The 24,076-nt window shown below is 47.6% G+C and overlaps 1 protein-coding gene and 1 pseudogene across 1 annotated transcript; one reads left to right on the top strand and one right to left on the bottom strand.

Annotated features, from left to right (window-relative positions):
• Positions 1–1,981: 1,981 nt before the first annotated feature.
• LOC126950247 (uncharacterized) lies at positions 1,982–5,476 on the top strand. Its single transcript, XM_050783534.1, has one exon. The coding sequence runs from the start codon at positions 2,497–2,499 to the stop codon at positions 3,049–3,051; it is 555 nt and encodes a 184-aa protein (XP_050639491.1). The 5' UTR covers positions 1,982–2,496; the 3' UTR covers positions 3,052–5,476.
• On the bottom strand, positions 3,277–23,449 carry LOC126950894 (protein capicua homolog; annotated as a pseudogene).
• Between the last annotated feature and the right edge of the window lie 627 nt (positions 23,450–24,076).

Below are 24,076 nucleotides of genomic sequence, written 5' to 3'. Positions count from 1 at the left end.
ATTTTCGGAGGCTGAGGTGGGCAGTTTGCGAGGTCAGGAGATCAAGACAATCCTGGCCAACACGGTGAAACCCTGTCTCTACTCAAAATACAAAAATTAGCTGGGCATTGTGGCAGGTGCCTGTAATGCGGGCTACTTGGGAGGGTGAGGCAGGAGAATCGCTTGAACCTTGGAGGCGTAGGTGAGCCAATCTTGCAGTGAGCCAAGATCGCACCACTGCACTCCAGCCTGGCAACTGATCAACACTGTCTGAAAAAAAAAAAAATAACTTTACATATTTCATATGTGTTTTAGTTTAAATATATATAACTTTCATTTTGCTTGATACAACAGAAGCTGAAGAAACTAAAGTAAGGTGGGAGAATTTCTAAACTTCAGATAAGGCCGGGCGTGGTGGCTCAAGCCTGTAATCCCAGCACTTTGGGAGGCTGAGACGGGTGGATCACGAGGTCAGGAGAGCGAGACCATCCTGGGTAACACGGTGAAACCCCGTCTCTACTAAAAAATACAAAAAACTAGCCCGGCGAGGTGGCGGGCGCCTGTAGTCCCAGCTACTTGGGAGGCTGAGGCAGGAGAATGGCGGGAACCTGGGAGGCGGAGCTTGCAGTGAGCTGAGATCCGGCCACTGCACTCCAGTCTGGGCAACAGAGCGAGACTCCATCTCAAAAAAATAAAATACAATAAAATAATAAAACAAAATAAATAAATAAACTTCAGATAAATGCCTATGTGAGAGTGGTATCTTTTTATTCAACATTCATTAAAATTATGAAAAAAGATAACGTATCATGATTCTTTTTAATCTGCAGTTTCTATTTTCATCCATAGCTGCTGTGTTTTTGGAATTGGTGCATGTTTGAGAGTTTCTGTTTAATGCGTTTATACTTGGATAACTTTTTTTTTTTTTTTTGAGACAGAGTCTTGCTCTGTCACCCAGGCTGGAGTGCAGTGGTGCCATCTTGGGCTCACTGCAACCCCTGCCTCCCGGATTCAAGTGATTCTCCTGCCTCAGCCTCCTGAATAGCTGGGATTACAGGTGCACGCTACCACGCCCAGCTAATTTTTGTATTTTTAGTAGAGATGGGGGTTTCACCATCTTGGCCTGGCTGGTCTCGAACTCCTGACCTCAAGTAATCTGCCAACCTTGGCCTCCCAAAGTGCTGGGATTACAGGCGTGAGCCACCGGGCCTGGCCTCTAATTTTTTTATCTTTTGTGTATAAATTCCAAAAGTATGGAATTTTGGAATTGCAGCCACCATTATATAAAAATTCTGGGAGGTAATTATTTCAGAATGAGTTTCCGCACCAGGCCCCAACAGATCATGCCAAACCAGCGTGAGGTCAAGTTTTACATTATTATTATTTGGTGTTAAACAGCTTTAATGTCGGTCATTGCAACTTCTCGGCACAATAAAAAATATCTCACATGATCAACATGTTCTGTTCTGGGGACGGGGGCAAAGGCAGGGGGAATCACCTTCTTAAAAAGTACAACTCAAGTTGGGAGGGCAGAGGGGATGGGGAGGAAACCCTCCTGGTGCCTGTAGCAAAGTGCAGGAGCCCTCACCCCCAAACTAAGCTGAGTCCGGCCCCTCTGGGGAAAAAAAGGGGTGCATGAACTCCCCCTGTTCCACAGGTGCCTCCCTGTGGCCCAAGGCCCGCACCATACTCCATCTTGCAGCCCTGGCAGGAGCTATTTTGCATTAAGTGGAAAGCTCTGAAGGTCACACACTCCAAGTTATGTACAGGGGCTGGGAGGAGGGAAACTGCCGCTGCAGGTCCCCCAGCTCTCCCCCTCTCACAGCTGCAGGGGTAGGGGGTATATATATAAGAGGAGCAGGCCTTGGCCAGGTGCGGTGGCTCACACCTGTAATCCCAGCACTTTGGGAGGCAGAGGTGGGAGGATCACAAGGTCAGGAGATCGAGACCAGCCTGGCCAAGATGGTGAAACCCTGTCTCTACTAAAAATACAAAAATTAGCCGGGCGTGGTAGCATGCACCTGTAATCCCAGCTACTTGGGAGGCTGAGGCAGGAGAATGGCATCAACGTGGGAGGCGGAGCTTGCAGTGAGCCAAGATCACGCCACTGCACTCCAGTCTGGGTGACAGAGCGAGACTCCATTTCAAAAAAAAAAAAAAAAAAAAGAAAGGAGCAGGCCTTATTCTGCCCCAAACTGAAAGGATGAAATGACTTTACCCGGGAGAAGATAACCATCCTGCCCTCCATTGCTACCCCCACATACTGTCCGTGTCCTCAGGGAGTACTGTGAGTCCTGGATCTTCTCCGGGGTCCCCCACCTGCCTGTGGTAGTTATGGAGGGACCCGGGGGTGGGGGTCAGGACTAGGGAGTCCCCTTCCAGCCAGGCTGTCCAAGGCCCCGATTCTGGGGCAGAGGCAGTGGCAGGGCAGCCAGGGTTACACCAGAGCATGAGCAGGGTGAGGTGGGGTCAGGCAGTCCTGGGAGTCAGAGCAGGGGCAGCAGTGGTGGACCAGCTATGCATACATCTTCTCCTCCAAGGTTTGTGTGCAGAACATCCTGCCCACGCTGCTCCAGCAGCTTCAGGTGGCACCTGCCCCAGCCCAGCCTCTGGGACCCAGGCAGCGGCTCCCAGCGGCCCTGCACCCACCACCAGCATCGGTTTCACCTGCAGTTGAAGATCCGTGAGGTGCCCAGAATGTCATGCAGTCGTCACTCCCACCGAGCAGCCCGTGGGGCTGAGGCTCCTCTCATTGGACTGCCCCCCAAATGGCACCGCTGCTGCCCCTGCTCCGACTACCAGCCTCGCAGGACTCCAGAGGCAGTGGCGAGGCAGTGGCAAGGCAGTGGCGAGGCAGTGGCGGGGCAGCAGCGCCAGAGCCCCAGCCAGGTGAGGTGTGGTCAGGACCCTCGCGGGGATGGGAGTCGGGGCACGGGCAGAACAAACCTTGGAGGGGAAGATATGTGCATAGCGGGCCTGGAGGGCGGCTGTGTCTGGGGGAACTGGAAGAAGCCGTGGGCCTGGAAGACCTGCATGACCAGGGCCAACACTGGTCCAGGACTCGCGCAGTGAGGAGGACAGCGCCTTCTCCAACTTCGGTTCCCTGAGCCCGTCCTTGGCTTATCTACCTGTACAGGCAAAGGGGAAGCTGTCCCCCTCGCACATGGCACACTTGGGAGTGTTGGGCTCCAGGCTGCAGCTGGAGCATCTTCTCATCTTGCATTTGGGACTGGTGGGGTCCTCGGGTGCGGGTTCCATGTCCGTAGGGTTCCCTCTGCCCCGCCCGCCAAAGCCCAGTCAGTTTCTCCTCTGCAGGCCCAGCCCCCCAGGTGGCTCAGACCAGCTGCTGCCTAGGAAAGCCTTACTGTCGGGAGGGGCCACTATGACTGAGGGGCCTCCTGGCTCCAGGTCGCCCACACTTTCAGGTCTCTTGCGCCAGAAGGTGGCAGGATCCGTTCGGAGGAACCAGGTTGCCTTGGAAGGTGTTGCTGGGCCCCCAGCCCCAGGGGGTAGTAGCCTTAGGGGGGCCTGCTGTGCTGCCCTGACCAGACTCCTGAGCCTTGAAGGCTCCTGGGCCCAGTGAGAAGGAGGTGGCTGCCGAGGTTGAGGAGGAAGCATCCGAGTATGTGGAGGAGCAGGATGGGGCGGGACCATAGCCTTTGCCAAAAACCGCAGATGGATCGGGGGGCCTTGGGGGCTCAGGATCCAGCAAGGGGCGGCAGGGGGTAAAGGAGGAAGGGATGACAGGTGCAAATGCCTTCCCACCAAAGCCCTTGTTGCCCTCTGGCTCCTTCCCAGAGCTGCCCCCACTCTCAATTGGTCACCCACTCCTTGAACTTGAGATCAGTGTCAGTGGTGCTGAAGCCATCATCAGCAATGACATCATCACCCCTTCCTCCTCATGGATGACCCTGTGCTCTTGCTCACTCACTATGTCCTCACTGGCCACATGCTGGGAATAAACAGCTCAAGTGGGCAGCAGCAGGGCTGCCCACTGGTCACCTCCTTCACCAGGGACTGCAAAGTGGCCTGGAGCTCCATACTAGGCAGAAGGCTTTGGGCCAGATACGATGCAGCACCAGACACCACCTGCCTCAGTTCCTGTAGTGCCTGACAGTCCACTTCCTTGCTGTCCAGGCTGTGTACTCCACTGTGGGAGAAGGCTCAGGCCAGGCTGAGCCAGATTCCCTGACTGTGTGCAGCTGTTCTGCCCCACAGAAGCTGCTCCTTGGTATCCCAGCTCTGGAGTGTCTGGGCTGCAACTGACAGGAGCTCAGAGAACACCCCAGGGGCATTGGCAGTGCCGTCTCTGACATGCTCTGCTTCCACGAGCCCTTGTGCCCTCCTGCCAGCCCCTGGCTTGTGGGCTTCGCCTCCAGGCTGGACTTCTTTCAGTCCTTGTTGCAAGTGGGCCACCTTCACCTGGGAGGTCAGGTCATGGTACTTCTCCTTCTCATTGGGCCCCACGGTGTTCCACCACTCACCCAGGATCTGGCTGACGGTCCGGTTGTCCTGGTTGGGGCCATGCTGGTGGGCCCCGCCAGGACTTGGTGCTGCTTGCTGAAGATCATGACCGCCACTTACGGGCCGCTGGATGTGGTCTTTGTCCCATTTGTTGGGGCTACATTCATCCTTCTCAGAAGATGAGTCCAGGCAGAGCACCGAGGGACTGGGCCTGACACCTCTGGGTGCTAGAGGCAACTGGGTGTCAGGAGACAAGACAGAGAGGAAGGCATCATCATGGTCGTTCTCTGTGTCACTGTCCAGCAGGGGCTCCCCTGAGGGGCCCAGGACTCCTCCTCCATGGTGGGAGGTGGGCTCTTACCAGGTTCAACCACCCCCAAAGTGTGTGGGGGTCCAAGCCCTGGGCTTTCAGGGCAGGTGGTTCCAGGGGGCCGCCCAGGGTCAGCACTCCCTGTCCCACCTGGTGGCCGCTCATGAGCAACCGCTGCTGACTTGGCAGGTTCTTTTGTCTGGTTGGAGGCCACTGAGTGACTGGCAGGTTGCTGGGCCTCACGCGGGCTACAGGGAGGGGTCAGGAAGGGGACAGAGTGCCAGGGGAACACGGCCACAGAACAAAGTTCCATGTTCCTCCACATGAAGATGCCGATGCCACTGGAGGCCTCGCTAGACGCAGGCATCAGGGGCCTGTGGGCCGAGTACTTGGTCCCGGCAGGGGGTTCCTGGCAGGCTCTCACACCTCCTCAGCCCCCTCCTCAACCTCAGCCCCCCCAACCTAAGACAGCTTGGACCTACAGAAGGGAGGGTGGGAGGGGAGCAGGAGGCCAGGCCTTAAGTTTTTTTTTTTTTTTTTGAGATGCAGTTTGGCCGGCTGGAGTGCAGTGGTGCGATCTCAGCTCACTGAAACCTCCACTTCCTGGGTTCAAGCGATTCTCTGGCCTCAGCCTCCCAAGTCTATGCACCTTTACCGCTGAATATTATATATTTTCTTATGCTTTCATGTGATTAACTGGCATTCTTTTTTTTTCTTTTTGAGACAGAGTGCTGCTCTGTCACCCAGGCTGGAGTGCAGTGGTGTGATCTCGGCTCACTGCAACCTCCGCCTAGTGGTTTAATTGATTCTCCTGCCTCAGCCCCCCGGTAGTTGGGATTACAGGCACCTGCCACCACACCTGGCTAATTTTTTGTATTTTTAGAAGAGGTGGGTTTTCGCATGTTTGCCTGGCTGGTCTTGACCTCCTGACATCAGGCGATCCACCCTCCTCGACCTCCCAAAATGCTGTGATTACAGGCATGAGCCCGGGCACCCAGCTGCTTTCTTTCATTTTTACTTGAAAAACTCCATTAAGCATTTCTTTTAAGGTAGACCTAGTGGTCCTGAATTCCCTCAGCTTTGTTTGTCTAAGGAACATGTTATTTCTTCTTTCTTTCGGAAGGATAGCTTTGTCAGACATAGTATTAGTTGTTGGCAGTTTTTTTCTTTCAGCACTTTGAATATATTCTTCAATTCTCTCCTGACCTGCAAAGCTTCTTCAGAGAAATCTGCTGCTGGTTTAATGAAGATTCTCTTGTCTGTGTCATGCCACTTTTCTCTTGCCTCTTCAACATTTAAAAAAAAAATCTTTGACTTTTGATTATATGATTATATTGTGATTATGTATATTTGGTTTGAACCCCTTAGGAATCTTTAAGCTTCATGGATTTGGATGTCTAAATCTTTCCCATGATTTAGGCAGTTTCAGCCATTCTTTCTTTAAATAAACTTATTTCTCCTTTCTCTACGTTGCTTCTCAAACTCACATGACAGTGGATTGCCTAATGGTGTCTCGTTGGCTTTCTTTTCTCTCTCCTTTTTTTTGAGCTGTAGTCTTGCTCTGTCACCTAGGGAGGAGTGCAATGGCATGGTCTTGGCTCACTGCAACCTCCCACTTGGGCTCTGCAGCCCAGCCTGTCTTGTAACCGCTGCCTCCTCAAAGCGACACCTGGAAGATTCTTCTTCCCTTTGAGGGAGAATCATCGTTGTTGCTTCATCGCTTGTAAGGGACTGAGGTGGGAGAATCATTTGAACCCTGGAGGCAGAGGTTGCTGTGAGCCAAGATCACACCACTACACTCCAGCTGGGGTGACAGAGTAAGACTCTGTTATTAAAAAAAAAAAAGTTCTGGAGATGTATGGTGGTGATGGTTGCCCAACACCACGAAACTGTACAGTTAGAAATGGTCATGATGGTGAATTTTACATGTATTTTAGCACAATTAAAATATACATATATGATAATGTATGTATCTATGCATCTAAACCAGATGCTGAGAGACAGGAAGAGGAGCTGATGAAGGCATGCAGTGCCTGAGGGGGACGGTCCCCGCCCAGAGTCCTGGGAAGGCTGGCCACTGCTCTCTGCAGGCAGAACTGGTTGTCCCGGCTGCCCTGGACTCCCTAAAGGCAGGTGCGCACACAGCCACTAGAAGGCAGCATGGGCCCTCGAATGGGGAGCCTGGGCATGAATGATTTCAGGGTTCACCCCCGTCCTCAACTTCTCCAAATGTAAGAGGGGAAGGGTCATTCCGGCCCACCCGCCATGCATGGTTGCAGTGAGGCTGAGAGGAGAGGACAGATCGCAAAACTAGAAAGTGTCCAGCCAGGGCCGGGCGCGGTAGCTCATGCCTGTAATCCCAGCACTTTGGGAGGCCGAGGCAAGTGGATCACCTGAGGTCAGGAGTTTGAGAGCAGCCTGACCAATATGGTGAGACCCTCGTCTCTACTAAAAACACAAAAATTAGCCGGGCGTGCTGGCATGTGCCTGTAGTCCCAGCTACTCAGGAGGCTGAGGCAAGAGAATCGCTTGAACCTGGGAGACAGAGGTTGCAGTGTGCCAACATCCTGCCACTTCACTCCAGCCTGGGGGACAGAGCTAGACTCCATCTCAGAGAAAGACTCTGTCAAACAAGCAAGCAAGCAAGCAAGCAAGCAAGCAGGGAAGGAAGGAAGGAAGGAAGGGAAAGAAAGAAAGAAAGAGAGAGAGAGAGAGAAAGAGAGAAAGAAAGAAAGAAAGAAAGAAAGAAAGAAAGAAAGAAAGAAAGAAAGAAAGAAAGAAAGAAAGAGAGAGAGAGAGAGAGAGACAGAGAGAGAGAGAGAGAGAGAGAGAAAGAAAGAAAGAGAGTCCAGCCTGGGCAACATGGAGAAACTCCGTCTCTACCGAAAATAGAAAAATTAGCCAGGTGTGGTGGTGAGCACCTGTGGTCCCAGCTACTTGGGAAACTGAGGTGGGAGGATCTCCTGAGCCCGGGATGCAAAGGTTGCAGTGAGCTGAGATCGCACCACGCCACTGCACTCCAGCCTGGGCTACAGAGCGAGACCCTGTCTCAAAAACGAAACAAAGCAAAAAAAAAAAAAAAAAAAAAAAAAAAAAACTAGAAAGTGAGTGATGTGGAATTGCTGCAGCTGTCCTGGAGACATGCCCTTTTGGAGGGAGACCTCTGTCAGGAGATTGAACTCTTCATTGGCTCAAACCCCCGCCTCTAGGAGGGGCCCACCTGGAAGTCCCCATACTGCTACCCTGCAATTCCATACTTGGGCACAGTAAGCACAGAATCAGAGATGAGACAAAGGACAGCATGGTGCACCGGGGAGCCCTGAGCCTTTCCTATGGTCACCCTGTCCCCAGGGGCTCCTTTCCTGAGGGCACACCCAGGTGTGAACTTCACCCAGCACAGGCCAGCCCCTCCAGGGCAACCCAAGCCCCTCCCTACCCTGCTAGAGAGACAAATGGTAGAAATGCGGAATTGAATGGAGAGCTGGAGGGGACTCGGATGGGGACAGGGGAGGAGGCTGGGCTGATAAGTAAGAATTGCAGGGACTGAGGACATTTTCCAAGAAATGTAGCTTAGGTAACAAAATAATCTATGAAGTAGCAATATTGACATCCTCAAAGAGGAGAAAGCTGCACATCAGAGAGCTGGTATAACTGCACAAGCCCGCACAGCACAGACAGGATCAAAGCAGGTCCAGTGAAAACTCTATAGGCCTCCACTACAGACCCACGTCAGAAAACACATTCTAGAATGTTCCAGAACCAATCGTGGAACACAGGTGCCAAAGTCCAACTTAAAAAAAAATCTTTAATGTCTTGAGCTCTGCCTTTTTTTTTTTTTTTTTTGAGACAGGGTCTTACTCTGTTGCCTACGCTGGAGTACAGTGGTGCAAACATGGTTCACTGCAGCTTTGATGATCTCCTGGGCTCAAGCAGCCCTCCTACTTCAGCCTCCCGAGTAACTGGGATCTCAAGCATGCACCACCACACCTGGCTCATTTTTAAAATTTTTTGTAAAGATGGGGTTTTGCCATGTTGCTTAGGCTGGTCTGGAACTCTTGGCTTCAAGCAATTTTCCTGCCTTGACCTCCCAAAATTCTGGGATTGCAGGAGTGAGTCACTGTGTCCAGCTAAGTAAGACGTGCATCCTTTTTTTTTTTTTTTTTTTTTTGAATGAAGTCTATGATGCCCAGGCTGGTCTTGAACTCCTGAGCTCAAGTGATCCTCCTGCTTTGACCTCCCAAAGTGCTAGGATTACACGTGTGAGCCGTCGCACTAAGCCAAGACCTGCATCTTAAGAGGGGGAGTTTAGACTGCAGGCCTCTTGCTTGCAAGTGAGATATCATTTTCCCAATCCATCCAGAAAGGTCCTTGTATCCTGTATGACTCATACTAATTCTCAGAGAGTGATCATCAGATTAGAGACTCTGGGGGTGTACCCTGCTCATAACCTTCCTTCTGCAGAAAAAAATGTGATTCAGCAGAAAATAATGCACTGTCTGCACACAGCACACCCTTCCTGGTTATCAGATTCTAGCCTTTTGTTGCCTTTGAACTGCTTTACAACTCTGTAAATTGTAGGCAAATGATACATTGCCCTGTCTAGTAGATGTTCTCCCTCGCTCTCTTGTTGAAAAACCAGTTTCCATTTGCACATTCATTTCAATATCCCTGACCTATGAATGTGACTGTTCTTAGCTGCCCTTTTGAGCTGGTTATAACATCACCTGGCCCCCCTTATGAGTTAAATAAAATGGTTAATACCTATTCATTTTCTATCTGTGTGAGAGTCATAATTTCACCTTTTTTTGAAAATGATCTTGCAACACTTCCTTCATCAGGTGTTTATGACAGCTCCTTTAGGCCAGAAGAGGTGGTGGGGTCCCTTGCAGGGCATCCCATGAAGTGGAGTTAAGAGCAGCCGGCAGGTGGCCTCTGTTCCCCAGAGCAGTCTCTGGGAAGGGAGGTGAGGGGAGGAGGAAGAGAAGAGGGAGGGGTTCTGACCAGTGAATGGGACAAGGTCTTAGCAAGACCTAGATTCTTGGGTTGGTGAAGTGGCTCATGTCTATACTCCCAGCACTTCGGGAGCCAAAGCAGGGGCATCACTTGAGCCCAGGAGTTCTGTTTCAGCCTGGGCAACAGAGCAAGACCCCATCTCTACAAAAAACCAAAAAAACAAAAAAACAAAAAAAAAATGACCAGGTGCAGTGGCTCATGTCTGTAATCCCAGCACTTTGGGATGCCGAGGCAGGTGGATCATCTGAGGTCAGGAGTTCAAGACCAGCCTGGCCAACGTGGTGAAACCCCATCTCTACTAAAAATACAAAAATTAACCAGGCATGGTAGTGGACGCTTGTATCCCAGCTACTCGGGAAGCTGAGGCAGGAGAATCACTTGAACCTGGGAGGCGGAGGTTGCAGTGAGCCAAGATCGTGCCATTGCACTCCAGCCTGGGCAACAAGAGCAAAACTCCGTCTCAGAAAAAAAAAAAAAAAAAACAACTGGATTCTCTCTCTGGTTAAGTTCCTAGCCAGCTATTTGACCTTGAGTTTTTTTTTTTTTTTTTTTTTTTTTTTTGAGACGGAGTCTCACTCTGTCGCCCAGGCTGGAGTGCAGTGGCCGGATCTCAGCTCACTGCAAGCTCCGCCTCCCGGGTTGACGCCATTCTCCTGCCTCTCAGCCTCCCGAGTAGCTGGGATTACAGGCGCCCGCCAACTCACCTGGCTAGTTTTTTGTATTTTTTAGTAGAGACGGGGTTTCACGGTGTTAGCCAGGATGGTCTCGATCTCCTGACCTCGTGATCCACCCGTCTCGGCCTCCCAAGTGCTGGGATTACAGGCTTGAGCCACCACGCCCGGCCTGACCTTGAGTTTTAACAAGGCCTTTAAGTTTTAAGGGTAAGGAAGGGTGTCAACCTCTTTAAGTTTTGAGGGTAAGGAAGGGTGTCAAAACTGACATTTATTTCCTGAGCTCTTGTTTGTCTTGTTTGGGGTGGGGCTGGAGAGGTGGGATGATTGACTACACTGGACAAGAAGCTGGGTTTCAGCAGTTAGGCAGTCTGCCTGGGATCAAGCTCCTTGATGAAGATATTGACAGTAATAACAACTGCAGCAGCTACCATTTCATGGGCACACATATGCCCGTATGTATTATCTCATTTAGTCCCCACCGCTGCCTGGAAGGAAGGATTGATCTATGATCCCATCATTCAGACAGGAAGACAATGGCTCAAGGTCACACCACATAGATTCCGGTTCTAAATCTAGCCAAGTACTAAACCTTTTACTCCACTGCCTTTGCCTCCTAGATGTGACAGGGCAATCCTTTGGCCATTGAATCACTTTTTTCCTCACCTGTAAAAGAGACAGAATTATTACTTTGATCATCACACGTAAAGGAATGCAATGACAGATGACCAAATGCCATGTGGTTTCCTGGGCTGGATTCTGGAAAGGAAGAAAGGACATTAGTGGAAAAGCTGGTGAAATCCCAATAATGTCTGGAGTTTGGTGAATCATGGTGTACCAATGTCAGTTTCCTAGTTTTTACAAATGTGCCATAGTTGTGTGAGGTGTTAATGGAAGGCAAACTGGTGAAGCGTGTAAGAGAACTCTCTATATGATCCTTGCAATGTTGCAATGTTTCAGTAAATCTTCTTTTTTTTTTTTTTTTTTTTTTTTGAGATGGAGTCTCGCTCTGTCCCCCAGGCTGGAGTGCAGTGGCACGATCTCGGCTCACTGTAACCTCCGCCTCCCGGGTTCAAGTGAATCTCCTGCCTCAACCTCCTGAGCAGCTGGAACTACAGATGTGCACCCCTACACCAGGCTAATTTTTGTATTTTTAGTAGAGACAGGGTTTCACCATGGTCTCGAACTCCTGACTTCATGATCCACCCGCCTTGGCCTCCCAAAGTACTGGGATTACAGGTATGAGCCACTGTACCCACCGCTGTTTGATTTTTGTTTACAATAAGCCCGTGATACTTTTATAATATGAACCAATACATGTTTTTAAAATTCATCTTTCTAAAAAGATAGGCTGAATCCATATGAGAAAAAAATAATGGACCAAAACTTAGAGAAAAGATAAGTACTGGCTGGGACTCAGGACTGTGGCCAGGGGCTGATATGTGGTTTGAGCAAACCACTGCCCTTCCCAGAGACTCGCCTGTGAAATGGGGTTGGGCAGAAGCGGGCAGGGCAGCAGCTAAGGATTGAGCTGAACTCATGACATCTCAGGCTCTTCCCAGCCTGAACAGCTCAAGATTTTGAGGCAATCTGGATTCCCACACCTGGTTAGAGAAGCAGATTAAGGAAATGATCTGGATTTTGGAGTTCTCTCCCGAAGAGGATAAACACCACAATACTGATAGAACAGGCAACAAGGCCAAATTCAACCCAGAAGAATGTTTTAGGTCACACCATCTCTCATCAATCCCTAATTGAACTGGAGGTGTTTAACTCTTTCTCTGCCATTTTTAATCTTCCAATCTAAACCAGTCCTTCTCAAACTAAAATGTGTGTACAAATCACCTGTGAATCTTGTTAATATGCAAATACTCAATCAATAGATCTGAAGTGGGACCTGAAATTGTGCAATTCTAACAAGCCCCCAGGGGATGTCAGTGCTGCTGGTCCCCAGACCACTATTTAAATATCAAGGCTCAGCTGGGCACAGTGGCTCATGCCCATAATCCCAACATTTTGGGTGACCAAGGGGGGAGGATTATTTGAGCCCAGGAGTTCCAGACCAGCCTGGGGAACATTAGTGAGACTCTGTCTCTACAAAAAATACAAAAATTAGCCAGGTTCAGTGGCATGTACCTGTAGTCTCAGCTACTCAGGAGGTGGGAAGATCTCCTGAGCCTAAGAGTTTGAGGCTGCAGTGAGCTGTGACCGCATCACTGCACTCCAGTCTGAGCTACAGAGTAAGACCCCGTCTCAAAAGAAAAATAAGAAGTGACAAAGCAGCATCCCTTTGTCACAGAGAAAACCTGGAAACTCCATTGCACTTCATGGAATTACTAAAAGATGACACCAGACCGTACAGGAAGTCTTCCTATTAACTGGTTTTTGTTGTTGTTGTTTTGTTTTGTTTTTTTTTTTGAGATGAAGTCTTGCTCTGTTGCCCAGGCTAGAGTGCAGTGGTGTGATCTCAGCTCACTGCAACCTCACTGCCAACCAGGTTCAAGCTATTCTCCTGCCTCAGCCTCCTGAGGAGCTGGGATTACAGGCACACGCCACCACACCTAATTTTTGTACTTTTAGTTGGGACAGGGTTTCACTATGTTGGCCAGGCTGGCCTTGAACTCCTGACCTCAGGTGATCTGCCTGCCTTGGCCTCCCAAAGTGCGGGGATTACAGGTGTGAGCCACTGCACCTGGGCCCTATGAACCTGTGACCTGTCATTTCTCTCTTGTCTCTCATTACTACTTGCTTGTTGTCTACCATCTGTCCCCTCCACTGCAATGAAAATCCTTTGAAGGCAAGGATATTGCTGGGTCCCTAGCTTCTGAGTACATTTTTTTTTAACGTATTTTTGTTTTTTGTTTGTTTTTTCTTTTAGAGATGGAGTCTCACTCTGTCACCTAAGCTAGAGTGCAGTGGCGCGATCTCGGCTCACCACAAGCTCTGCCTCCCGGGTTCACGCGATTCTCCTGCCTCTACTCTGGGACTATAGGCTCGCCCGCCACCACACCCAGCTAATTTTTGTATTTTTAGTAGAGATGGGGTTTCACCATGTTAGCCAGGGTGGTCTTGATCTCCTGACCTCGTGATCTGCCCGCCTCGGGCTCCCAAATTGCTGGGATTACAGGCATGAGCCACCATGCCTGGCTGCTTCTGAGTACACATTTAAGGGCTAACTAAATACTTGTTGGATGAATGAACCTCAAAATTTTGAGGTAGTAAGTAAAAAAGCAAGTGACAGAAGAGTATGCAGTTTTTCGTTTGTTTGTTTGTTTGAGACAGAGTCTTGCTTTGTCACCCAGGCTGGAGCACAGTGGTGTGATCTTGGCTCACTGCAACCTCCACCTCCTGGGTTCAGGTGGTTCTCCTGCCTCAGCCTCCCCAGTAGCCAGGATTACAGTCATGTGCCACCACACCTGGCTAATTTTTATATTTTTAGTAGAGATGGAGTTTTGTCACGTTGGCCAGGCTGGTCTCGAACACCCGAACTCAAATCATCTGCCCATCTTGGCCTCCCAAAGTGTGGGATTACAGGCATGAGCCACTGCACCCAGTCCCATTTTTGTTTTAAAAAGAGTCTGAGGCCGATGTGGTGGCTCACACCTCTAGTTCTTTGGGAGAACTTCTTGAGGCTGGGTGTTCGAGACCAGCCTGGGTGGGGAACATAGTGATGCCCTGACTGAAAAAGTTATTTTTTTCATTAAAAGAAAAAGGGTCAGGCGCAGTGGCAGCAACTGCCATTTTTTCGTGTGTACATACATTTGTTTTGTTTTGTTATGCACAGTGCCTGGTCATAATATATCTATATCTGTATCTGTATTTTTTGAGACAGAGTCTTGCTCTGTCGCCCAGGCTGGAGTGCAGTGGCATGATCTCGGTTCACTGCAACCCCCGCCACCTGGGTTCAAGCGATTCTCCTGCCTCAGCCCCCCAAGCAGCTGGGACCACAGGCGCGTGTCACCATGCCCGGCTAATTTTTTTTTTGTATTTTTAGTGGAGATGGGGTTTCACCATGCTGGCCAGGCTGGTCTCAAACTCCTGACCTTGTGATCCACCAGCCTCACCCTCCCAAAGCGTTGAGATTACAGGAGTGAGCCACCGTGCCCGGCCATAATATTTTTTAAAGAATAATGCCAGTGTGGTGGCTCATACTGTAATCCCAGCACTTTGGGAAGCCACCATGAGTGGATTGCTTGAGATCAGGAGATTTTTTTTTTTTTTTTTTTTTTTTTTGAGACAGAGTCTCGCTCTGTCACCCTGGCTGGAGTGCAGTGGCGCAATCTCGGCTCACTGCAAGCTCCGCCTCCCGTGTTCATGCCATTCTCCTGCCTCAGCCTCCCGAGTAGCTGGGACTACAGGCGCCCACCACCACGCCCAGCTAAATTTTTTTGTATTTTTTTAGTAGCTACGGGGTTTCACAGTGTTACCCAAGATGGTCTCGATCTCCTGACCTCGTGATTCGTCTGCCTTGGCCTTCCAAAGTGCTGGGATTACAGGCGTGAGCCACCGCGCCCAGCTGAGATCAGGTGTTTAAGACTAGCCTGGGCAACATCTTGAAAGCCTGTCTCTACAAAAAACACAAAAAGTTAGCTGGGGCCAGGCCAGGTGGCTCATGCCTTTAATCCCAGCACTTTGGGAGGCCGAGGTGGGCAGATCACCTGAGGTAGGGAATTCAAGACCAGCCTGGCTAACATGGTGAAACCCTGTCTGTACTAAAAATATAAAACTAGATGGGAGTGGTGGTGCGCTTGGTAATCCCAGCTACTTGGAAGGCTGAGACAGGAGAATCCCAGGAAGGGATACAACCTACATTAAATAATAATAAAAAGGAAAGACAAACTAAATTCCTTCGGTTTCCACATCCAAAACAAAGGTCATTGTGAATGGGATTCTTGCTAATTTGAGAATTACTCACAGAGCTTCTCACCAGGATTTCTGTAACTTGCTTCCTAAACGCTCACACGGTCTCACATTCCGCTCCCTCTCCCCAGTCCCACAAAACCACTAGCAAATGCATTATCCATTTACAGTGAAATGATTTTACCTAGAAGTAAATAGAATTGTTTCATTCCCCTAATTAAAATCCTTCAATGGCTCCTCTTGCTGCTATAGGGATATATATAATTAAAGCCCCTCTGTATGACTAATAAGGCCCTTCAGCTCTGATCTCTCTCTAACTTTTCAGACTCACCCATGTGTGGCATCCCCACGTACCCCCTTTCAGCTGTTCTGATTTACACACAGTTCCCGCATGTCCCATACACTCTGACATCTCTGTGCCGTTGAGGATGCTTACCTTTATCTAGAATGTCCTACTCTCTTCTCCAGTTCACTCTGATTTCTCTGCCAAGACTCAGTCCTAGCTCTACCTTATCTTATAAGCATGTCCTGAAACCCCTCCTAGCGTGAGTTAGATGCTCTTTTCAGCTCCTTCCAGGAGAGAAATCTTCAAAGCCAATAGAATGCAAGTATGACTTTTGGTAAGGAAAGTTATGAATCTCAGGCCAATAGACAATGAACAAGAGTCAAATATTTTATTTAACTCATTAATTGATGAGGGAACCAGTAAGATCTAAACACCGGTCCTAGGCTCATTTGAGAAGCTGAATGTATATAGGCAATTTAATCGATTGATGGGTTAGATACAGAACTGGTTAATGTGTATCTGGTCCATAAGCCACATACACATTATATCTGGCTTATATGTTCTACATGGCTTATATGTTCTATATATCTGGCTTATATGTTCTTATATCTGGTTGTATGTTCTACCAGACAGGAGTTATTCGCATTCTATTGAATAAAAATTTTCACAGTAACCTTTGCTGCTACAGAGTTGTAAAATAGAAAATCAACAGAAGGTCACATGAACCACTGTCCTGGAAAACACCATGTCATTTGAGGCCTCTTTTCAATTGTTGGATAATTTTTCTGACAACAGACAGAGCTTTTGGTGGAAGTGGAAGTTCACATTTAACATACAGAAGACTACGAAAGTTTTACCAACCAAGTCTTATTTTGGCATGAAAACATGACATGCGAGTAGAAAAATGGATTAAACATATGAACTGACAAATGAGAATAAATAAAAATGACAAGTAAACATACTGAAACTGTTTACTCTCACAAGGAGTTTAAGAAATCCTAGTGAAAACAGTAAACAATCTCCCCTGACAAGTTAATAAAAACAGGCTTAGATGATGCTATCCACTATTAGCAAGACTTGGAGGGAAACAAACACTTCCATAATTAGCATATGGGAATATAAACTGAGAGCAGCTTCCTGGACCTGCGGCTCATATGCCAGTCCCTCGTGCTCTTGTCCATTGTGTGTTACTGCACAGTACTGCACAACAGTAGAAAAATGTCAGCGATAGAACCCAAAGAACCTCCATCTGCCCTAGAACCTGCAACTTATGCTAGGACCACCACTGTATTATTCTCGAGTCTGGTAAGGCAGAGAGGTCTCCAAAGCAGTCATATTCTGCTTCTAATTTAAAAAAAATCATCCAGTCATACCCTCCGAGGGAAGCCACTGTTGAAAAAGACACAAAATGAGAAGGTTTGCCATGTCTTGAAATCAAGAGGCTAGTGCTGTTGCCTTGGTGCCCTTCATCGTTTATTTTGTGACCTTTTGCCTTATTGTAGCCTCCTCCCCAATTCCATCTCCCTTCTCTCCTCTTACTACTACTACTACACACACACACACAAACACACACACACACAGACACCCACACACACACACAGATCCAGTAAACTCATTCACATAATGTTTCCTGATTTGTGTTACTGCTTGCAAAGGTGTTTCCATTTCAAAGGAAAATGTCTGTTTATCCCATATTTGGGCAATATGTAACCAAAATCTCTGTTGACAGAATTCAAACCTTCTTTGGATAGGGAAGGAAAAACAAAGAAAAAGACTGACAGAGGAAGTAAATGCTTTGGAGACCAAGCACCTAAGTGATGTACTTTCATAAATAAAAGATACGGTTAAGAAATGCAAAGTTGCGGCCTGGAGCAGTGGCTCACGCCTATAATCCCAGCACTTTGGGAGGCCGAGGCAGGCAGAATACGAGGTCAGGAGATCAAGACAATCTTGGCTAACACAGTGAAACCCCGTCTCTACTTAAAAATACAAAAAAATAGCTGGGTGTGGTGGCAGGCACCTGTAGTCCCAGCTACTTGGGAGGCTGAGGCAGGAGAATCGCTTGAACCCGGCAGGCAGAGGTTGCAGTGAGCCCTGATCCGGCCACTGCACTCCAGCCTGGGCAACAGAGTGAAACTCTGTCTCAAAAAAAAAAAAAAAAAAAGGAAAAAGAAAGAAAGAAATGCAAAGGTGTATTCTTGTCTTTGGGAGGCTTTGCTCATGAGTCCTGACAGATAATATTATTTTCCTGACCAAACTGTGAAAAAAAGTTGTTGTCTCGGGAAAACACCATCCTTTAAGCATAGACTTGAAGAGGAATTTCTTGATTTCCCATTGTCACACTGAGTACTGAGGATACCCAGTTTAGTCCTTTGAACTTAGAATTCTGAGAAATTTAGGAGTATCAGAATTGAACTAAAAAAATTTTAAAAACATTAAAAAGCTAACATTTATGAGATGCTTACTACATTCTGGATATTATCAGTAATTTTACATACATTATTAACTCATTCCCGGCTTGGACTAAAGAGCAACAACACTACTAAGCATATATTATGACTATCTTCATTTTACGGAAGAGGAAACTAAAACACAGAAAACTTGTTTAAGGTCACACAGCTGGTGAATGTCAATCCAGTCTATTATTAGGAATAGAAATCTATGTCCAGTTTATACACACACACACACAAATATATATATACACTATTATATATACTATTATATTTATTATATTTTATATATATGTATGTATACTATTATAGTTGAACTACCAGTGCAGACATTCTGGAATTTGCTTTGGGGTCTAAACTCAAGAGCTCTCCTGGATTCAGTAGCATTGATAGAAGGCACTGGGTCAAGGACCGGAAAAACAGTGATGTAACAGAGGTCCCTGGACCCACATGTTATCACTGTCACTGACAAGAACATGCCACTTCTTTCAAAGCCCCACTGCCTTCCACCATACATGATGTCTCAGGCAACACATGGGCCAGATAACACAGCACAGCCTGGCAGAGCAGAGATGAGTTTTGAGGCTGGAAAGGGCTGGTGTGATAAGAAATTGCAAGAAAAGGAACTGAGGTAATGAGTCTTGTCCACCAGGTGGAGTGAGGTGTTGCAGTCTGGGTGATGCAAGGAAATCTGCAGAGAATAATACTACACCAATAGTGGCAGAGACCCATAATTCAGGCAGAAGTATTTCTATTTCACTTTGTGTTCTTCTCAAACGGCTGCTGCAAATCTATTGTCATAGCTATGTTTACTTTTGTCTTCTTGCCAACAACTGCAGCTCTGGGGTGAGTACTTCTGGCTGGAATGGCAGTGCCTGGCAAATTCTTTGCAAGTGCATGACTGGCATCACTTCTGAGTTGCCTCTGCACCTCCAGAGCTCTGGGCATAGCTGAAGAGTACAAACACCCCCCAATCTTGTCCCCAGGCTCTCCAGAGGCAGCATCTGAAAAGTGTGATCTGGTAGTCCACAAGCTTCCCATGAGCATCCCAGGAGACTCCCCAGTAGTAAACCATGACCCACTGTCAAGTTGGATGACTGTCAGACTGTCTGGGAGTGGGGAGAAACAGATACTGTTTAATCTTTCAGAATGCAAAGGAGGAAGTCTGATTCACTGGTAGATAGGGGACTGGCTGTGGTGGCTGATGCTTTCTGGCATTCTGTAGTTGTAAATGGATCTGTTTCTAGAAATAGGAATCATATTAAGCAAAACACACACACACCCCTCATGTGGATTAAGCAACACACACACGCACACACACACACAACCATGGAAGAACAATTTGTACAAGGAGAGCACTGAACCTAGCTTCTCAGGAAGAAAGGAATGGAGGAGGGAGGAAAGGAGGGGAGGGGAGGGGAAGGGATGGGAGGGGATGGGAGGGTACGGGAGGGGAGGGGAGACAGAGAGGTAGCAGGGTTGTGGGGTAGGGATGGAGAGAAGGAGGGAGGGGAGAGGAAGGAAAAAAAGAAAGAAAAGAAAATCTTTTCGGCTGGGCGCAGTGGCTCACGCCTGTAATCCCAGCACTTTGGGGAGCCGAGGCAGGCGGATCACGAGGTTGTGAAATCAACACCATCCTGGCTAACACGGTGAAACCCCGTCTCTACTAAAAATACAAAAAACTAGCCGGGCGAGGTGGCCGGCGCCTGCAGTCCCAGCTACTCGGGAGGCTGAGGCAGGAGAATGGCGTGAACCCGGGAGGCGGAGCTTGCAGTGAGCCGAGATGGCGCCACCGCACTCCAGCCTGGGCGACAGAGCGAGACTCCGTCTCAAAAAAGAAGAGAAGAGAAGGGGAGGGGACGGGAGGGGATCTTTTTAAGAGAAACTTGCTGTAATTTTTCAAGAAAACAGCTAACTTCGCCCGTGAACGTTTTAATTCTTAAAAAATGTTGTCAGTGAAGGGAAAAGCAAAGCAAAAGGAAGAGATAGAGAGATGGGGTGATTTCACAATTGTGTTTTCATTCCAATCAGATTAGAAGAGAGTATTACTGGCCGGGTGCGGCAGCTGGTCTGTAATCCCAGCACTATGGGAGGCTGAGGTGGCTGGATCACGAGGTCAGGAGATGGAGACCACCCTGGCTGTCACAGTGAAACCCCGTCTCCACTAAAAATACAAAAAAATTAGTCGGGCGTTGTGGCGGGTGCCTGTCGTGCCCGCCAAAAGCTGTGGCAGGAGAATGGCGTGAACCCGAAAGGCGGAGCTTGCACTGAGCCGAGATTGCACCACTGCACTCCAGCCTGGGCAACACAGTGAGATGCCGTCCCCCCCCAAAAAAAGAGTATTACTTTCAGCATCTAAAACAATCCAAGTTTAATTCCTACAATGACATTGTTCAGTTTGCCTTATCCACCAAACACTAATGAAGTGAGAGATAATTAGGACACCAGAGAGGGAGTCTTGTTGAACAGAAAAAAAAGAAATTCTGATCTGGATACTGGAGTGGACCAAAGAAAGAGATTTTCGATTCTTTATAAAACATCAAAAAGAAAAGAGAGGCCGGGCGTGGTGGCTCACGCCTGTAATCCCAGCACTTTGGGAGGCCGAGGTGGGCGGATCACAAGGTCAGGAGATCGAGACCATGGTGAAACCCCGTCTCTACTAAAAATAGAAAAAATTAGCTGGGCACAGGGGCGGGCGCCTGTAGTCCCAGCTACTCGGGAGGCTGAGGCAGGAGAATGGCGTGAACCCGGGAGGCGGAGCTTGCAGTGAGCCGAGATTGCACCACTGCACTCCAGCCTGGGCGACAGAGCGAGACTCCGTCTTAAAAAAAAAAAAAAAAAAAAAAAAAAAAAAGAAAAGAGAGCATTATCTATCCTGAATGGCTCAAACATTAATTTGAATCACATTTTTTTCTCTACAGATGTACTCCAAGGTAGTTATTTATTTATTTATTTATTTATTGAGACAGGGTCTCGCTCTGTTGCCCAGGCTGGAGTGCAGTGGTGTGACTGCAGCGTGACTGCAGCCTCAAACTCATGGGCTCAAGGGATCCTTCCACCTCAGCCCCCCAAGTAGCTGGGACTACAGGTGTATGCCACTACATCCTACTATGCCCCACTAATTTTGTATTTTTTTATTTTTTGTAGAGACAAGGTCTCACTGTGATGCCCAGGCCGGTCTCAACTTCTGGGCTCAAGTGATCCTCCCACCTCAGGCTCAGACATGAGCCACGGTGCTCAGCCTATTTTTATTTTTTTAGAGACCATGTCTTGCCGTGTTTCTCAGACCGGAGTGCATGGCTATTTGGAGGCACTGTTGCCTCATCAGTGGCACTGCTGCCTCCAACTTCTGGGCTCAAGCTGTCCTCTCACCTCTGCTTCCCGAGTAGCTGGGACCACAGGCCTGGATATTGTACCTGGCCCATATGCTTCTGGAGATCATTCTGCCTTTTAGAAACATTTTTTCTTTTTTTGAGATGGTGTCTCTGTCATCCAGGCTGGAGGGCAGTGGTGTGATCTCAGCCTCACTGCAATCTCTGCCTCCCAGGAGACCTGCTTTGTGGCTACACATGTGGTCATTCTTAGAGTATGCCCAGGTTCTAGAATATTAGTTTCCTTGGGTCCTCTTTTAAACAGCCTGAGTCCTGATGTTCTGAATTTTACGTACAAAGAAAATGTTTCTACAGAGGGATGTCCACATTTATTACTGTAATGTAATGATGCATTTTACAACACAACTACTATCAGCGTGTTTCCAGTTTAGCACCAAAAAGTTGATACTGACATAACCTTTCCTGAGAACAATAATGAACTTTAAGTGAAAGATTTATCTTTCTGAAAAATTGATATTATTCCATGTCCCTTTTTTTTCTTTTTGGCATCTATGGATGAAAACACTTTCTACTTCTGAAATCCATCTACTAAATGTTTCTGAAAAGCGTTTCTCTGAAGGCTGCCATCCAATTCTGCTATCTCAATGAAACTTCTCCTCCAGTATAGCCTTTCAGATCTCACACAAAATGCCCTAGATTAGTCTTCAGGGGATATTGATGCTTTTTAATGATTCGCACCAATGTGTAGAATTGTTTGCCACTATAGGCAAGTATCTCCAGAGAAGATATTCCTGAGATAATCCAGTGTTTCATATGGTGAGTATTTATACTTCTATCTATTTATTTTATCTCAAAGCATTTTTGGCTGTGTGTCATTAATGTTTCATAATAATTATAGCAATACATGTATGTCACTCACTAATTTATACATATAAACATGCATCCACATAGATGTGAATATTAGGTGGTATATACTCAAATTTTTTTACTAAAGGGATAATGTGAAGAACTTTGCTACCACCTTTTTAGTTTTTTAAGATATATGTATTTATACTTATTTGACTTTTTGGAGAATAACTTCTATGGATTATGCTTAGAAGCACCACAACCCTTCCATGTAAAAATTGGCTGGGAGATAAAACAAGCTTTCTCCTCAGCAGTTTCAACCTCAACTGTCTCCCCATGCATTCATAGTGGAAACAACTGGTCAAGCCATAGAACAGGAAAATTAAAACCTGGGTTCTTGCTGTGGTTCCAGCCCAGGAAAGCCATAAACGTGTTAAATCACACATTGACCAAAAGGAAATGCAAGCAGCAACATTGCCTTAACTATTAATGCTTTAAGGATAACTTTTACACTGCTATGTAAAGAAGCAAAAAATTAATCAAATGTAATTTCTCCAGCCCTGGGACAAACTATTGTTACAAACTCAGTGAGAGGGACAACTATAAGAAGAAACCTGCTTTCTTTGCTGTGAGGCCGCTCCCAGAGTCCCATACATACTCTGCTCTCCACGGTTATAGACAGACATTTGACATTTCCAGACCTGCTACATGCAGGATACACAATCCCCCAAAATTGTCCTAGCTCTTGTCTTCCTCTGCCTGGCTCATTTTTTTGTTTTGTTTTGTTTTGTTTTTGTTTTTGTTTTAGACGAAGTCTCGCTCTTATCCCCCAGGCTGGAGTGCAATGGTGCGATCTCGGTTCACTGCAACCTCCACCTCCCGGGTTCAAGCGATTCTCCTGCCTCAGCCTCCCAAGCACCTGGGATTACAGGTGCGTACCACCGCACCCAGCTAATTGTTTGTATTTTAAGTAGAGATGGGGTTTCACCATGTTGACCAGGCTGGTCTTGAACTCCTGACCTCAGGTGATCTGCCCGTCTCAGCCTCCCAAAGTGCTGCGATTCCAGGCGTGAGCCACCACGCCCGGCCAGCACATTTCATTTAACCTAATGCTGGACCTGACATCCGCAAGTTTGATGGCTTAAGACTATTCCATTGTTCATACATCCTTCAGTTTCTGCATTTCTTTATCTGTGGATGGGCAGGTAGGTTGACTGCGTACTTTGGTTATTGTCCATAGTGCTTCATGAAACATGGGAAGGCAGGTGTTTCCTTAAGGTATGGGTTTCTTTGGCTTTATGGGTATACCCAGTGTTGGAATGGCTAGATGAACTGGTAACTGTACTATTGTTTCAGGAACCCCCAGCTGTTTCTCCCAGTGTGTGTATGAATTTACATTTCCACCAATAATGCGTAAGTGAACCTCTGTCTGCAGAGGATCCTCTGGCCCCTGTCTTCAAAAAGTTTTATTGCTGTTTCTGGTCATACTTGTTCTCTGGGAAACTTGACAGTATCTGAGTGTGGTTGGGATTTACATTTGGGGGATGATTACTGATGTGGAGAAACTTTTGTATCACCCGTGAGTTTCAGGTCTTCTTTTCAGAAATGTCTATGACAGTCTTTTGGGCATTTTTAGCGTGTGTATTGATTTTTATGTTTTTGCCCACTTAGGACCATTCGTTTCTCATATGTGTTAGATAGCAAGCTTTATCAGATCCATAATTTTCCATAATTTTCTCCCAGTCAGTGGGATGCCTTCTGTTTGGGTTCACTGTTTTCTCTCCAGTGCCGAAGCTGTGACATTTTCCTTAGTCTCACATGGTTATGTTTGCTTTTGTCAGCAGTGATTTCTGTGTCCCATCGAG

The sequence above is a fragment of the Macaca thibetana genome, chromosome 3 (genome assembly GCF_024542745.1).
Source record: "Macaca thibetana thibetana isolate TM-01 chromosome 3, ASM2454274v1, whole genome shotgun sequence".
Taxonomy (NCBI): Eukaryota; Metazoa; Chordata; class Mammalia; order Primates; family Cercopithecidae; genus Macaca; species Macaca thibetana.
This window is presented reverse-complemented; position numbering and strand designations above follow the sequence as displayed.

Bases quoted from the DNA above. Each gene is read 5' to 3' on its own strand.
- LOC126950247 (XM_050783534.1), top strand. From the start codon at position 2,497: ATGCATACATCTTCTCCTCCAAGGTTTGTGTGCAGAACATCCTGCCCA.